The sequence below is a fragment of the Pogoniulus pusillus genome, chromosome 27, assembly GCF_015220805.1.
Source record: "Pogoniulus pusillus isolate bPogPus1 chromosome 27, bPogPus1.pri, whole genome shotgun sequence".
Classification (NCBI taxonomy): domain Eukaryota; kingdom Metazoa; phylum Chordata; class Aves; order Piciformes; family Lybiidae; genus Pogoniulus; species Pogoniulus pusillus.
In genome coordinates, this window is record NC_087290.1 from 12061361 (window position 1) to 12077564 (window position 16204).

The 16204-nt window shown below is 43.5% G+C and overlaps 1 protein-coding gene across 4 annotated transcripts in view; it reads left to right on the forward strand.

Annotated features, from left to right (window-relative positions):
- Window positions 1–16204, forward strand: part of USP32 (ubiquitin specific peptidase 32) — an 83591-nt gene that overhangs the window by 52862 nt on the left and 14525 nt on the right. For 2 of the 4 annotated variants that reach the window (XM_064165875.1, XM_064165877.1), the window contains exons 12-23: window positions 31–133; window positions 2186–2372; window positions 3368–3543; window positions 3718–3858; window positions 6915–7074; window positions 9726–9880; window positions 11035–11116; window positions 12132–12206; window positions 13086–13224; window positions 13490–13595; window positions 14237–14410; window positions 14892–15066. In XM_064165875.1, the coding sequence (XP_064021945.1) occupies window positions 31–133; window positions 2186–2372; window positions 3368–3543; window positions 3718–3858; window positions 6915–7074; window positions 9726–9880; window positions 11035–11116; window positions 12132–12206; window positions 13086–13224; window positions 13490–13595; window positions 14237–14410; window positions 14892–15066 (1673 nt within the window). The remainder of the gene's footprint in view (window positions 1–30; window positions 134–2185; window positions 2373–3367; window positions 3544–3717; window positions 3859–6914; window positions 7075–9725; window positions 9881–11034; window positions 11117–12131; window positions 12207–13085; window positions 13225–13489; window positions 13596–14236; window positions 14411–14891; window positions 15067–16204) is intronic. The other 2 variants (XM_064165876.1, XM_064165878.1) reach the window with 2 other exon arrangements.

The following is a 16204-nucleotide window of genomic DNA, read 5'->3' on the forward strand; positions in this document are numbered from 1 at the left end:
CACTTCCTGCTGTGCTTGCTTTCTATGCAGAGGCTGGCTAGAAAGAGAAAGCAGGTATGGCCTTCAACCAGGGCACAACTGGTTCCTGATTGCAATGCCATGGTGGCACCAGTGGAAAGAGTATGTCAAATATGTAAGTATAATAATAATGCTTCCTGAACAAATGATTTCTTTGTCTGCTATAAAAAAGGAGTGTGGAGCAAATGACTGCTTAACCAATAATGCTTGAAATTAAGCATCTCCTGTCTCTGAGAGGAAAATAATTGTTTTGCTGAATCACTGTCACATGGTGATCTTTTCACTCTAATTTCATTAAGCTGTCATCTCTCTCTTGCTTTGTTTCATCTTTCCTGCATGTCAAAATACTTTGGGAATAAAAACATCCTCTTACAATAATATTCCCCTGAAGTCTATTGATTCATGTGATGGTAAAGATACCTGATGTGGTTTTGACTTCACTTGGGTCAAGAATTCTGCACTCTGCATCTTTGTTTTGGACAAATAAAGGAGGGAGTTGGTTGAATTTGGTTTCTAGACAATGATGGAAAGTAGTCCAGCAGCTGATGGTGATCCAAGGAGTCCTACTAAAACCATACAGTTACAGGGTACCCTCTAATCCCCTCCAGCTAAAACAGTGAAGCTAAAGCATTGCTCTGAATTTTACCAAAGTATTTGTAGTAAGATTATATTTCATAAAGTGTAATTGAGCAACCTGGTCTAGGGGAAGGTGCCCCTGTCCAGGGCATGGGGGCTGGAACTGGATGATCTTTAAAGTCTCTTCCAAGCCAAACCATTCTGTGAGATGGAGATAATTCTTTGCAGGTTACAGAAATGAAATAGACCATCTCTCAGAAGAGTTTTATGTAGTGCTAAGTAAGCAAATAAATATTTGAGTCTAAATGTCTTCAGAAAGCTGCAGTGTGTACATTAACTGCCCATGTAATTGCAGCTCTTCTTTGTGCACAGTGAGTTGGACAAATGCTGGCTAAATGCCTCAATATTAGGTAATATGATCCTTGTCATGGTCTTAAGTGCTCAGATGTGCACATGATTTCAGACCTAATCCTCTGCATGAGAGCACAGTGCCATTACTCCTCAGCCTGTTTACCTCTGGAGCAAGGAGAGCACTCAGAATTCCTGTGGAACTCCACAGATGATTACTGTCATTCCAAGAGACATTTTAGCCTTATTTTTCTGCTGCACAGTTTTGTTACTTGGCAAGTTATGTTTAGGAGACAGCATCAAACAGCAAATATCCCTTTGCCCAGTGTTGTTACAGTGATGCTCCCTGCCTCGGTTTTCTTTTTTCTCCTCTAAGGCTCAGTTAATTCCCTTTTATCTTCTGGTTTCTTCTTGTGACTGGTGCTGTAAATTGGGTAGAATTCTTCTTACAGCTTGTCTGTACTGGACAGTCAAGTTATGCTTTGGGGAGAATGCACATTTTTTTTCTTCACTTTTATCTCCACATTTATGCTTTACAGTGAGGATGGGGAACATCCTCCTTTACAGTGAGGACTGGAACGGGTTGCCCAGGGAAGCTGTGGATATCCCCTCCTTGGAGGTGTTCAAGGCCGGGTTGAATGAGGCCTTGAGCAACCTGGGCTAGTGGGAGGTGTCCCTGCCCATGTCAGGAGGGCTGGAACTGCATGATCTTTAAAGTCCCTTCCAACCCCAATCATCCTATGAATCTGATCTAACTGCGAGCCAGAGCCTGCCTTTTCAGTGCTGATTCTCTTAAGGAAACAAAGGACCTTTGCTTAAAAACAAAGTTAGGGAAGACTAAAATCTTTCAGGTTTGAGAAAAGAGTGGGTTTGGTTTTTTTGTTGTTCTTATGCTTAGTCTTCTCACTTAACCATATGAAATTCAACAAGGACAAATGTTGAGTATTTATAGTCTGTAATTATAGCTGTCTGAAATGCTCTTCTTTTTATGTGTCTAGCTAAAGAAAACAATTTGATATTTCAGGTTTTGTATTGTGCAGATGAATTTATTCAACAGATTTAACAATTTTTGGCTGTTCCTGCAGCTTTTTCATCAGTAGGTGTAGAAAGTTGTGGTGTTTTTTTATAACTAAGGCTCATTGTGGTCACACAGCTGTGAGCTTTGGGGATTGATTTGGCTAACGCTAAACCTCTTTGATTTTTGGTGTATAATTTAACTTTTCTACTTGCCTACCAATTTTAGGATGCAAACCCTGTTGTGATAGAGCCTTCATCTGTCTTGAATGGAGGTAAGAATTCACTGATAGCTGCTGCAGCTTCAGAACAGGGAGAAGACAAAATGGGAGGTCTTAATTACTTCAGTGCATCAGAAGAAAAGTTTTCAGATAATATTTCTACTGCATCAGAAGCCTCAGAGACCACTAGCAGCAGTAAGCATAACATCTTATTTCCTTGGAGGTTTAATGTAGAGCAGGTTTTGAGCAAACTACCTACTGCATGGATTTCCCCAGGCAACAAGATGACACAGTTTAGCCTGCAGAAGTGGCCTACATGTGGACATCATGACTAGGGTGTTCTAATCTTTGCTGGAGAAACAAGAAGTAGTTTTGTTTAAGCAGCAATTAATCTTTTATACTATAATTAATTGCCAGTGTTGTTTTCAAGTTAGTTTTTGTCCTATCATTTATTTTCTGAGTGGGTTTCCCCCACCACCACCACCTTCACATTAAGTTGTTTGTAGCTTCATGCCTGATTGGTGTTGATTTGCAGTGGGACCACCTCAGAAACTACAAAATGGAGAGAAGCAGAATACAATTAGGAAGAGCACAATTACAGTCTTACAGGGCATCTGCTCTAAATGAGTTTGTGCAGATTCTCAAAGCCATTTGTGTGCAAGAAGAGATTTTTGTGATGATTTCCAGTCGGGTCTTGTGAGAATGTGAGCTGCTGAGGTTTTACTCACAAGACAGCTCAATGTGTCTTGAAATTGTAACTTCAGTTTACAGTAGATCAATTACTGTGAGCACTTTTTAGGGTGGGCATTGGGGAAGATAGGGGAAGTGTGGGAAGGGAGACAAGTTTTAAGTTAAAGCTGCTGCTTCTCTTCCAACTTGACATTTAGGTGCAGAGTTTTGCATAACTGAAGTTCTGTATGAATAAAAACAGTTACCCTTTCAAGGAGAAAAAACTGAACCCAAAGCATTATTGCATTGATAACTCAGTTCTGTAGAGATTTTCAGGAGTTTGATGTTCAGACATCCAGACAAGTAGGAAATGTTAAACACACCTGATGAAACTAAGTTAGTAAGGCTGATTTCATACCAATAGTTGTTAAAAACCAAAGAAAGGACAGAGAGGGTTAAGTCGTTTCTGGACTCATGAACTGAAATAGAGATTTTCTTTTTCCCCTTGTGTTCTGTTACAGATGCTCTTTACCCTGGCACACCAGGGACTGATGTCTCTTTTGCTAGGCAGCATAATACTTCAGACAACAATAACCAGTGTTTCCTTGGAACCAATGGGAATAATTTGCTGCAGCTTAATCCTCAGAAACCAGGAGCTATTGATAACCAACCCCTAGTAACACAAGAACCAGTGAAGGTAAACGTGAATATAGGAAAAGTATCTTTGAGCATGCTTGTACCACAGCTTTTGATGTCCTGTTTTGTTTTTCCATTGAGTGGCTTCATTCTGAATTAACACTGCTTTGTCACAGAACAAAATCTGGGCTGCTTGCTTCACTTGAGAGTTGATAAAATCCCTTTTTGATTCAAGGCTGCGTCGTTAACAATGGAGGGTGGAAGATTAAAGAGATCTCCACAACTGATAGAAGGAAAGGACTATGTAATGGTACCTGAACCAGTCTGGAGAGCACTATACCATTGGTATGGAGCAAATCTGTCCTTGCCCAGGCCGGTGAGTTGTGATTTAGACCCTTTTTTACCTTCCATAACCACCAAGATAATACAAATACATATATTCTATAGAAATACAGTATGTCCCAGCTTCTGCCAGTTGCACAAGGTGGTCTTTTGTGGATATCTCCCACTGCTTCCAAAGTAGGTAATCTAAATGAAAAGTCTTGGAGAGCAGAAATAGACATGGATAGAAAGTTGTGGGTATTTGCCAGGAGGTTTGCAGCACAATCCTCAGGAGGCAGATCAGCAGGGCAGAAGTGCTCAACTGCTCCTGACTGCTAAAGCAGACAAAAGTAAACTTGAGAGCAGTTTAAAAGACTTGGCATCAAAGCAGCCACCTTTACAAGCTTGGATAGATTTTCAGCTGGTCTGCTAACCCAATAGACTTAAAACTGGGACACCTGCAGCTTTGAAAATGCTTTTTTCTCCTACAATTTCACGAAGTGGGGGCAAGGTGACAACTGCTGTCCTTCAAGGTCAGCTTTTGCAGGTGTTATGTGCTGGCTGTGTGAATACCAATCATTATTCTGAGCAGATCACAGAATCCTAGGATGGCTTAGGTTGGAAGGGACCTCAGAGATATCCACTCCAGTTTCACCTCCGTGGGCAGGGACACCTCTCAACCAGCTCAAGTCCTCATCCATCCTGGCCTTGAACACCCCCTCAGAGTCTGTCAAAGCTCAGATGCTGGTGCTACTTGTTTGCATTAAAGTTTAGGTAGAAAAAAGGCCAAACCCCCCATGAAGGACTGAAATAGGCTTTTTGTAACTAACACCAGTATTAGCTAGATTAAAGCTGTAATATCTTTCATTCAAAATTAATTTGGGGCACAATGCAGGATGCACTACAGAATACAGATGTGACAGTGCTATATATATTAAATGAAATTGGCTAATGGGCTAAGAATTCAGTTGTATTATCCCAATGAGATGATTTTGTTTTTTCTTTTGGTTGCAGTTGAAACAGCAACAACATTTCTGAAAGAGAAGCAGTAATTACAGAGCAATAGCCAGTGCTGATTCATATAATTTACTCCCAATTTATTGAGCTATCTCTGTTTCTGTGTGTAACACTGCAGAACCATTAACAGGTCATCAGCATTTGAGGCTAAAGCTGGCATGCCTTGAATTATTAATACTGAATTCACAAAAATAAGGAGAGTGATGTTCAAGGCAAGAAAAATGGAAGTAATTCAGCCTGTTCACTGAAAAACATGGGGAACTGATTTGAGTTGCTGTGGAGTGTATTTATTCCATCTAGTGGTTGATTTATTCTGTGGCAGGTAGCCTCTTAGAGCAGCTGCACTTAGGAAGAGTAAGGGAGAGGATTTGTTTTGGTAGTAGCAATAGAAATTAATTATATAGCAATAGAAATTTTAAGGGGCTACCTTAGAGCTGCCTTCCAGTACCTGCAGGGATCCTCCAGGAAGGCTGCAGAGAGGCTTTTCCTGAGGGTCTCTCCAGACAGGACAAGGGGGAACGGTTTGAAGCTGAGGCAGGGCAGGGTTAGACTGGAGCTGAGGGAGAAGTTCTTCAGTAGCAGGGTGGTGAGACTGGTATAGGCTGCCCAGGGAGGTTGTGGCTGCCTCCTTCCTGGGGGTGTTCAGGGCCAGGCTGGATGAGACCTTGAGCAACTGAGTCTAGTTGAGAGGCATCCATGCCCGTGGCGGGGAGGTCAGAGTAGATGGTCTCTGAGGTCCCTTCCAAGCTGAGCCACTCTATGAGATGAGGTGGTTGGTGTCAGAAATATTCAGTGTCACAAAGAGGAGAGAATTAGCTGTGTGATTTCTGACAGTTTGGTCTGTTAGCTGCAGTACTGGCAATTTTACAGTGAAAAATCACTGCCTTCTGCTACCCTGCTCCCACACATTCTCCATGGAAACAAACACCTTCCATCAGCCACCAAAGGCCACGTCTCTTTATACACAAAGTGCTTGGGAGTTGTGTGATAGGGTCAAAAAGAAAAAAACAACAAACTTCTTCTTGTTTCATAAGAAAAGAGACTTTTTTTTTATTCCATAAGAAAAGAGATTCCTGTTCAGCATAAGAGAATTTCAGTTTGGATATCCTGTCTGAAAAAAAAAAAGTAAACAATGTATGTGTAAACTGTGACTTTTCAGGCCATAATTATGGAATATTTTGACACTTAGGTATCTGAGCATTTGAATTCTTGAAGACCATTTGATTCCTTGCCACCTTCTACACAGGCACTTGAAGTCCTCATCTCCTATCCCACAACAGGCACTGTTATGTTGTTTCTTTCCAAACAGTAGATTCATAAAATGGTTTGAGTTGGAAGAGACCTTAAAGATCATCCAGTTCCAACCCCCTGTCATGGGCAGGGGCAAGTCCCACTAGCCCAGGTTGCTCAAAGCTTTGTCCATCAGTGTTGTTTTTGTTATAACTGAAGTTTAATCTCATGGCACTTCAGTGCATCATGTTGCTTCCCACAGCTTAAGCTGTGTGCTTTCTTCTGCTCTACGTGGTCACAGAAGCAGTGGGCATTGCTGCCATTGTGTGTCAGTGTCTGGGCAGAGATGGTGACTGGATAGCTACAAGTTGTGCTCTGGAGTAATTTCATCTTTTTCTGTTGATGGATCAAAATGCAACAAAAAGAAATTTTCAGTCTGTTCTTCCAGTGCAAAATTCTAATTCAATCCTGTACTTGATAAAGTTCGGAGCAAAAGCCTGAACTTAATGAATTTATGAACAGAACCAAACTTACTGAGCTTGTGGGAGCTTCTTTTCAACAGCTGTGAAACTTTGATCTTGAAGCATACACTGAGTGGCATGGCAGAGATTCATTGTAGATCCACATCTATTTCTGGAATTAGGAAAATGCAGCTGATAAGCTTCCCGCAGTGCTTGGGAATCAGTAAACTGTTGTTCCTGTGGATGCTTGCCTAAGACCCCATAAGAAGTTCAGGTTTCTTGTCACCTAGTAAAGCCAAGTTTGGGGGTTGGACCATTTAATCGTTACTTCCTGCCCCTCTTTGGCTTTCCTACATCTTTGCATCAGCAGTGTGTAAAATGTCTTTTAAACTTCTCTTCCTAGGTGATCAAAAACAGCAAAACAAACGTGCCTGAACTGGAGCTATTTCCTCGCTACCTGCTCTTCCTGAGGCAGCAGCCTGCCACTCGAACACAGCAGTCCAACATCTGGGTGAATATGGGTATGATGAGCCTGAGAATGTTTCCTCAGCATTTGCCTAGAGGTAACTTAAGAATGCAGCAAGAATACAAGTGTGCAGTTTCTAAGAAAGCAAGCCCCACAGCTTGCTGCCATTGTGCTTTTGCACCAGCTAATCAACTGTAAGGCACAATCAGCATCTGGCAAAGATTGGAAGGCTTTTTTCTCCCATCTCTGCAAAGGAAGAGGCTTGAGGGAGCATTTTCAGTGGAGTCAGAGAATCATACAATTGTTTTGGTTGGAAAAGACCTCTAAGACCATTGAGTCCAACTGCCAGCCTAAGACCACCGCGACCACTAAACCATGTCCCAGAGTGCCATGACATAGAATCCTTTGGGTTGGAAAAACACTTCAAGATCATTGAGTGAGTCCCAACCATTATTTAACTCTACAAAGTCTGGAGCAAAACTGCATCCCTCAGTAACATGTATCTGCCTCTCTGAAACACCTCCATGAATGGGGATTCCATTGCCTCCCTGTGGAGCCTGTTTTGGTGTTTGAGATTCCTTTCCACACATTTCTTGAACATCTCCAGGTGTGAGGAATCCATCACCTCCCTGAGCAGCCTGTTCCAATGCCTGCTCTCTTTTACAGGAAGCATATTTTTCCCAGTATCAAACCTAAACCTCCCCTGGCACAATTTCAGGCCATTTCATTATCTTCTGCCACCTGATACTAGGGAGAAGAGACCAACCCCACCTCACTGCACCCTCCTTTCAGGGAGTTGTAGAGAGCAATGAGGTCTCCCCTCAGCCTCCTCCTCAGTTAACTCCTGTAGCTACTGCAAATACATCGTCAGATGAAAGTGAGGAATGAGCACTGCATTAACTGAAGAGCTGAGCAGGGTGGGTCTGGGTAGTGAATTTTGTAGCCATTGAATAGGTGCATCTGTGCACCAGGGTGACTGTGTGTGTCTGGGGGCCAGTGGTAAAATAAGTCATTGCACAGCCAACTGGCTCTGAGTTATTTGGCCAGCAAGGGTTTTGATGCCCCCAAATTGTTTAATACTCCAGAAAACAATTAAATATGAAAATTATTATTTAAAGTAGCTGAGGCAATTCAGTAGAAAATGTTAAGATCCAACTCAAATGTGTGTGCCATAACTGTGGTCACCAAAAGCTTGTGCAGGTACTGGGCTATAAGAATAATCCTTAGATTGCAGCTGCACACTTCAGCTGGAAGGTGTTGCAGGATTTGTTTTCAGTTTCCAGTTGCTTTGCACAGTTGCTTTGAGGAAATCCCTGTTCACAGGTGTGTCTGGATATGCATGGGGCCACGTGAGCACCTCAGCCACATATGCCCAGGAATGGGCTCACCTGGCTGCTGAAAATTAAACCCTTTAACCTTTCTAATACTGCCCTGTGTTTAAAACCCTTCATGCAATGCTCAGTTTTTCACTGCTTTGGTAGAGCCTCCAACTTAGCATCCAGGATAGCAGCTGCCTGCTTGATCAAGAAACTGCCTGCTACCCAAAATCATCTCTCACACTTGACCTAATCGAATGGAAACTGCTTTGTTTGGATATCTTCAAATGCCCAAATTCAAATAAAGGGAATCTTTTGATGTGCAAATTTGATCTTGATTTGGAATCATTTTGCTCTGCACTAATTTATTTGTCCAATCAGTTATTAATCTGGTTTTGAGATTTCAAATGTGCTTTCTTGCTGTAATCTTACAACTAATCCTCTGATCCCTAATCCCAGAAAATGCTTTTTTTGTTTTCCTTAAGAAATAAGAGTACTTTGTCTGGTATACTGAAGCTAAACTGATGCTTTGCTGACTGCTAAGATGATTACAGTCTGGTTTTGCTGTCTTGTCCAATTGTGTGTAATATTGCATCTTTTGATGTGGTACTGCTTATTTTATTTTCAGCTTTTGTCAGTGAAAGTAGAACAGAGTCACTTCTCTGGGTGCTTAAGTAGCAGTTGCCCAGCTGGGTTTGGCTGTACAACAAAATATGACTCTGTGAGGAGTGAGGAACTTCCTAAGCTGAGAAAAGCTCATGAGAAGTTGGTCTCATCTCTTGTGCACATCTTTGACTTAAAGATGAGCTCATAGCGCAGAAAACAGCTCTGATGGAACTGATGTGTGGATAACCTGAGAGTGTTGAGAAATTCTGGTGAAAATCCTCTGTGTCTTCACAGAATGTGGTTGGAGGAATGTAGTTATGGAGAGTTCTGTTGTGCAACTGCCAGGCTGACTTCATCTTCACAGAGCAGCATTCAGCAGGCTGAAGCCCCTGCAGAAGGGAAGGGCTGAAGCTCAGTCGTGCTACTTCCAAGAGCAGTCAGACTGATGGTTTTGACCTGACATTTTACTTACAATATTCTCTCCCAAAGAAAATCCTCGGGGCGTTTCCAAGTCCTCTGTTTGGAACATTGCCATTGTCTCTGATGCTCTAAGAGATAAAAAGTAGTAATTCCATCATTCAAAACTTCTTTTAAGCTATTTCCTATGAGAATCTCAGGGGAGCAATTTTTCTGACAGCTTGTAGCTTTATCTGCTTTGTGACAGGGAGTTTGTTGTCCCACAGGGTTAGTACCAACCAGCTTTCCACCCAGCACAGCGGCAGAGCTGCGTGCTGCTTCCTGTGGGCTAAGTTGTTAGCGCTCTGGTTTCAGCTGGCCTCTGAGTATATGGACATCACCTTTTGCCTTTTCCTTGTGGTGAATGCAGGCAATGTGCCCTCCCCAAACGCTCCCCTGAAGAGAGTGCTGGCGTACACAGGCTGCTTCAGCCGCATGCAGACCATCAAAGAGATCCACGAGTACCTGTCCCAGAGGCTGCGCATCAAAGAGGAGGACATGCGCCTCTGGCTGTACAACAGCGAGGTACTGCTGCGCCTCCTGCTCTGCTTCCCGTCAGCTCTGGGGTGCTCACAGCTTCACAGAGTGGGTTGGGGTGAAAGGGATCTTAAAGCCATCTGGTTCCAAACCCCCTGTTGTGGGCAGGGAGACCACCCAGACCACGGCCTCATCCACCTCCAGGGAGGGGACAACCTCCTTGGGCAACCCATTCCAGTGTCTTACCTCCCTCAATGTAAAGAATTTCTTCTTCATCTCCAGTCGAAATCTCCCCTCTTCAATCCAGTCCCTGTTGTCTTATCACTGCAAGCCCTTGTAAAAAGTCCCTCCCCAGCTTTGTGTGTCTTACTCTTTTCTAGCAGCAATGAAACACATAGTGCACAGGAACAGAATGATCGTAGACTTCAGCTTCCTTTGTAGTTTAACTGCCCAGGTTGGAATCCTCTCACCATTTATTTTGGAGAGATGTTAAATTAGTTCCTTGCAGCCCAAGCAGAGAAATATAGATTTTTGGAGTCAATGGTGCAGAAAACTTAGCTTTTGTTTTCTTAGCAGCATGGTAAACGTTTTGTTACCCTGTCCTGTGTTTCTGAAATGACAATTGGCTGACTTAGTCACAGGCTTGGTGTGCAGTTCCACAGAAACTGCTGAGAATGGAAATAAAGCTCATATTCCTTCAGTGACACAGAATTGTTTTGGTTGGAAAAGACCTCTAAGATCATCACCTCCAACCATCAACCCAGCACCACCATGGCCACTAAGCCACATCCCCACAGGCCACATCTGTACATACTTTTAACACCTCTAGGGTAGTGACTCCACCACCTCCCTGGACAACCTGTTCCAATGCCTGCATGCTGCTGTAGTTTTGTGTGCTAACATGAGCCAGCAGCTATCCAGGATCTCTTTCAAATGAAGCAGCAGAATGTGGTGTTCCAAATCATTCAGTCCACGTAATTCTCTCATTCTAAAGAAATACCACTTAAAATTAAAGCATTGAACTAGGTGCTTCTGCAGAAGAGTGAACTACTGCATTTAATTACCAGAGGTAGGAAACTGCTGCTCTCATTTCTGTGAAGCAATTGTTGGTACTGTTTTAATTTCACCACTTTGAGATGAAAATCTCCTCAGGGAATTTAGAAGTAATAACTACATGAAGTTTATTTTTTTTTCTCCTGCAGAACTATCTTACTTTGCTAGATGATGAAGATCACAGACTGGAGTATCTTAAAATCCAGGATGAGCAGCATTTAGTAATAGAAGGTAGGAAAATGGCCTATAATTGGTTTACACACTAAAAAAAAATCTTTCATATGAATATTTCATAGAATGGCTTAGGTTGAATGGGACCTCAGAGCTCATCAACTTCCTGGCTACAGCACAGGTACCTCTCAGCTAGACTCAGCTGCTCAAGGCCTCATCCAGCCTGGCCTTCAACACCCCCAGGGAGGAGGCAGCCACAACCTCCCTGGGCAGCCTATTCCAGAGTCTCAACACCCTGCTATTGAAGAACTTCTTCCTAAGATCCAGTCTAACCCTGCTCTCTCTCAGCTTCAAACCTTTTCCCCATGTGCTATTCCTAGACACTCTTCTGAAAAGCCTGTCTGTGGCCTTCCTGTAGGATGCTTTCAGGTATTGATTGGAAGGCAGCTTTAAGGTCCCCCTGGAATCTTCTCCAGGCTGGACAACCCCAGCTTCCTTCAGCCTATCCTCACAGCAGAGGTGCTCCATGTGTCTGGTAAATCAGTTGTGTACCCACTGCCCAAAGCACACAGATACTTGGGCTGCTTCTTTCAGCCAAGCTGCTGCATGCCTGCTGCTGCTGCAAGACAGAGGTTTACAGAAGGATGCTGCTGGTAAAGCTGCTTCAGGAAAAAATACCTTTTTGTGCCCCACTTCATCTTGAAACATGGGTAATTTGTCCCTGCTTTGAAACACACTGGAATCTTTTTTTGACTTCCTAACAGCCACAAATATTATGTGGTTGCTCAAGGAGTAAACAGATTTGTTCAGTCTGGGGAATCCTCATGAAGTGTTAGCCCAAGTAGTGGGAAATTTGCTCACCAAGAGGAAAGGAATCTCTAAAGATGTTACTGGTGTAGCTGGAATGCTGCTAGTATTAGAATGATTTTCAGTAATGATTGGAAACACTGAGATGAAAACTAGCAAAAATCCTAACTACAAATAAGCTAATTTCTAATCTTAATTTAATATTAGAGAACTAATTAAACCTCTTCAGCTACATCAGGTGTAATCCTTACACCACTTCTCTTTCTAGTGCGAAACAAAGACATGAGCTGGCCAGAGGAGATGTCCTTTATAGCAAACAGCAGTAAAATTGACAGGCATAAAGGTAAGTATTTCAGCATCATAACTGGATTGTAATCAGAAGAAAAATCCAAGGGGCTAATTAAGTTGAACTAATTATTTTTGATATAAGTGCTCTCAACATTGGAAGAGGTTTTTCATGCCTGTTTATTAACTGAGATGCTGGAAATCTGGGAGGCTTGGATGTAGGTAAAACTGGAGATGTTTGGGTGCAACAGTAGCAATTTCTGGGTTTTGTGTTTATCATCTTGGATTTGTTTTAATTAATCTAGTGATTTCCTTAGTCTGAAAATAGTTTGTATGGATTGTACTGTGGAGTGTCCTCTAGTGAGATTCCAAACTCACCTAGAATCATAGAATCAGTCAGGGTTGGAAGGCACCACAAGGATCATCCAGTTCCAACCCCCCCCTGCCATGGGCAAGGACACCTCACACTAGATCAGGCTGTCCAGAGCCTCATCCAGCCTTGCCTTAAACACCTCCAGGGATGAGGCTTCCACCACCTCCCTGGGCAAGCCATTTCAGGCTCTCACCACCCACATGGTGAAGAACTTCTTCCTAACATTCAGTTTGAATCTACCCACCTCGACACTGGGATTCTGGCTGACTCTGCTCTATCAGGGAAGCTGGACTCGAGTGGCCTCCAGAGGTCCCTTCTAACCTTTGCTATTCTGAGTGCTGATGCCCATGTTGGATTAAATCCCACACAAGAGCAGAAATTGGTATAGTGGAGTTGGGAGAGCAAAGAGCTCAAATAGGCTGGACCTCTGCTTGCTTGGTCTGGTAGTTGAGGGCAGGTTAAATTGAACTGGTCCCTGTGAAAAGGTCATGGTCTTGGCTTCACCAATTGACCATCCTGAATTTCTCCCACCTGCACAATTGGTATAATTACATTTTCTTTCAGTTCCTACTGAAAAGGGTGCTACTGGCCTCAGCAACCTGGGTAACACCTGCTTCATGAACTCCAGCATCCAGTGTGTCAGTAACACCCAGCCCCTCACACGCTACTTCATCTCAGGAAGACACCTTTATGAGCTCAACAGGTAACTCTCTATTTGGGACCACTGGCATCTTAGGCCCTGTAGCATTTCTTCTGAGTTTCAGCTTTCAGAGGCAGACATTCTGGGTAAATCCTTTGCGTTTCAGTGCTGTCAGCCCTCAGCTCTACAGCAGATACCTGAAAACAGAACCTCTCTTCTTTCTGAGAGTTAGAAGAGCTCAGCAAGAAGCCTTTGTGCTCCCTTGCTAGTCCACATGCCTGTACTTTGTTTAACTTATAGTATGATGCTAATTATTCCTGATTTCTAGGACAAATCCAATAGGAATGAAAGGACACATGGCCAAGTGCTACGGGGATTTGGTTCAGGAGTTGTGGAGTGGGACTCAGAAGAACATTGCACCGCTGAAGCTGCGGGTAAGGCTGTGCAAGCTGTTGACTAAAAGATGTCTTTGGATAGCAGGAATCTTTTCATGCCCTTTTCCCTGGTGTCACCTATATTGTTGTGGTTATGGGTCTTAAGTCTGTATCTCCCTTGGAGAAGAAAAAGGAAGCTTGAATATCTGTTTCTCATGTTGGAAGTTGACTGTGAAGCCAGTGACCCTGTCTGAGGCAGTCGTCATGTGTGTTGCTCCAAACTGGTCACACAGCATTTGCTTCATGCCTGCAAAGTGTGCAGGGGGTGGGGTGCTCAGAAAGGGCTGTGCAAAGGCAAGATGCACATTTGGAGGCAGCCAGGGTTCAGTCATCCTGGTGTTCAGAACTCGAGCAGCTTTCTGTGGAATATGGTCATGCTTCAGTGGTTGTGAGGTCAGAGGAGTTGCTTGTTACTAATCAGAGGTTATGGCATTAACTGTGGCTTTTGTAGCCCTTGTTAGGGACAGAAGATGATGCATTTGCCTGTAAATGGTCTGAAAGAATAAGGGGTTGCCTGTAACTCTGGGCAGCTGAATGTATGCTCACTGGCAGCATGCATCTTGTCTCCAGTATTTTGGTTCCTTGTTACAGCTTTTCTTACAAGATGTTAAAGTTCTGGCTTCTTTTTTTCCCTTTTGCAGTGGACAATAGCAAAATATGCTCCAAGATTTAATGGCTTCCAACAGCAAGACTCACAGGAGCTTCTGGCTTTTCTTTTGGATGGCCTTCATGAGGACTTGAACAGAGTTCATGATAAGCCATATGTTGAGCTGAAAGACAGTGACGGTCGACCAGACTGGGAAGTAGCAGCAGAGGTATGGATTGAAGTTTTTGGGAGGTTGGAGTTGGTTTGTTTTCTGTACTGACTTTCAGGACTGAGGTCTTTTGGAACATGTGAACTCTGTGATTTAAGGAGTCAGATTCACCTTTGAGCTGAAAATGAGTTTTAATTATTACAATAAAGGTCTAAGGATGATACCTGACAATTGCTTTGAACTCCTCAGCATGATGGAGTATCAAAATGTTTCCAGAGGCCTGATGGTTGTTTCAGAAATGCTTTAAATGAAATAATACCTTGATTATTGTGTTCATTGAAATGCCTTCTCTTTATCCATGTTGAAAGTAAACACTTCCTGTTTGTTAGAAATTGGTAAACAACTTCTATGCAATTAATTTGACTTCTCTAGGCCAATGAAACTTTGGAGGTCTTGCAGCATATTCACTTTTCTGTACTTCAAGCAAACAGTCGTCAGTGCCTAAATTTGTATTGGTTTTTTTTTCTGTACTTCATTTTAGGCCTGGGAGAACCATCTGAGAAGAAACAGATCCATTGTTGTAGATTTATTTCATGGGCAGCTGAAGTCACAAGTGAAATGTAAAACTTGTGGACATATAAGTGTTAGATTTGACCCTTTTAATTTTTTATCCTTGCCCTTGCCAATGGATAGCTACATGCACCTCGAAATCACAGGTGAGTGGGAGTGTTTAACTCTCTATACACTTGGCACTGCTGAAAGGAAAACTCTGTAGAACAGCAATAAAACCTCCAAGTACAGTAATTTTCACATAATAGGGGACAAGAGCTTTCACTGGAATACAGTTAAACTAAAATTCCAGCTGCCCTGCCCTGGGCAGGGAAACTTTCCACTAGCCCAGGTTGCTCAAGGTCTTATCCAGCCTGGTTTGAACACCTCCAGGGAAGCCCTAACAGCCCCAAGTAGTGCTACAGGCTGGGGACAGAGTGGCTGGAGAGCAGCCAGACAGAAAGGGACCTGGGAGTACTGGTAGGTAGTAGCTGAACGTGAGCCAGCAGTGTGCCCAGGTGACCAAGAGAGCCAATGGCATCCTGGCATGTATCAGAAATAGTGTGGCCAGCAGGACAAGGGAAGTTATTCTGCCCCTGTACTCAGCACTGGTCAGGCCACACCTTGAGTACTGTGTACAGTTTTGGGTCCCTCAATTCAAGAGGGATGTTGAGGTACTGGAATGTGTCCAGAGAAGGGCAGCAAGGCTGGGGAGGGGCCTGGAACACAGCCCTGTGAGGAGAGGCTGAGGGAGCTGGGGGTGTTCAGCCTGGAGAAGAGGAGGCTCAGGGCAGACCTCGTTGCTCTCTACAACTACCTGAAGGGAGGCTGTAGCCAGCTGGGGTTGATCTCTTCTGCCAGGCAACCAGCAACAGAACAAGGGGGGACAGTCTCAAGTTGTGCCAGGGGAGGTCTAGGCTGGATGTTAGGAGGAAGTTCTTGGTAGAGAGAGGGATTGGCATTGGAATGGGCTGCCCAGGGAGGTGGTGGAGGCACCGTCCCTGGAGGTGTTCAAGAAAAGCCTGGATGAGGCACTTAGTGCCATGGTCTGGTTGATTGGACAGGACTGGGTGCTGGGTTGGACTGGATGAGCTTGGAGGTCTCTTCCAGTCTAGTTGATTCTATGATTGTAAGCAGGAGATTCTCTGACCTTTGTCTGGAGACCTCAAAAACTGATTTGGGAAAAAAGCAATGAAGTAAAAGCAAGACCTTCCAAAGGGACTGGGAGGTGGAACTCAGTAATTGGCTGTAGTGAGCTGCTGTCACAAAGACTTCCCTGCTTTGCTGACCAGTGTGTTTCTTTTC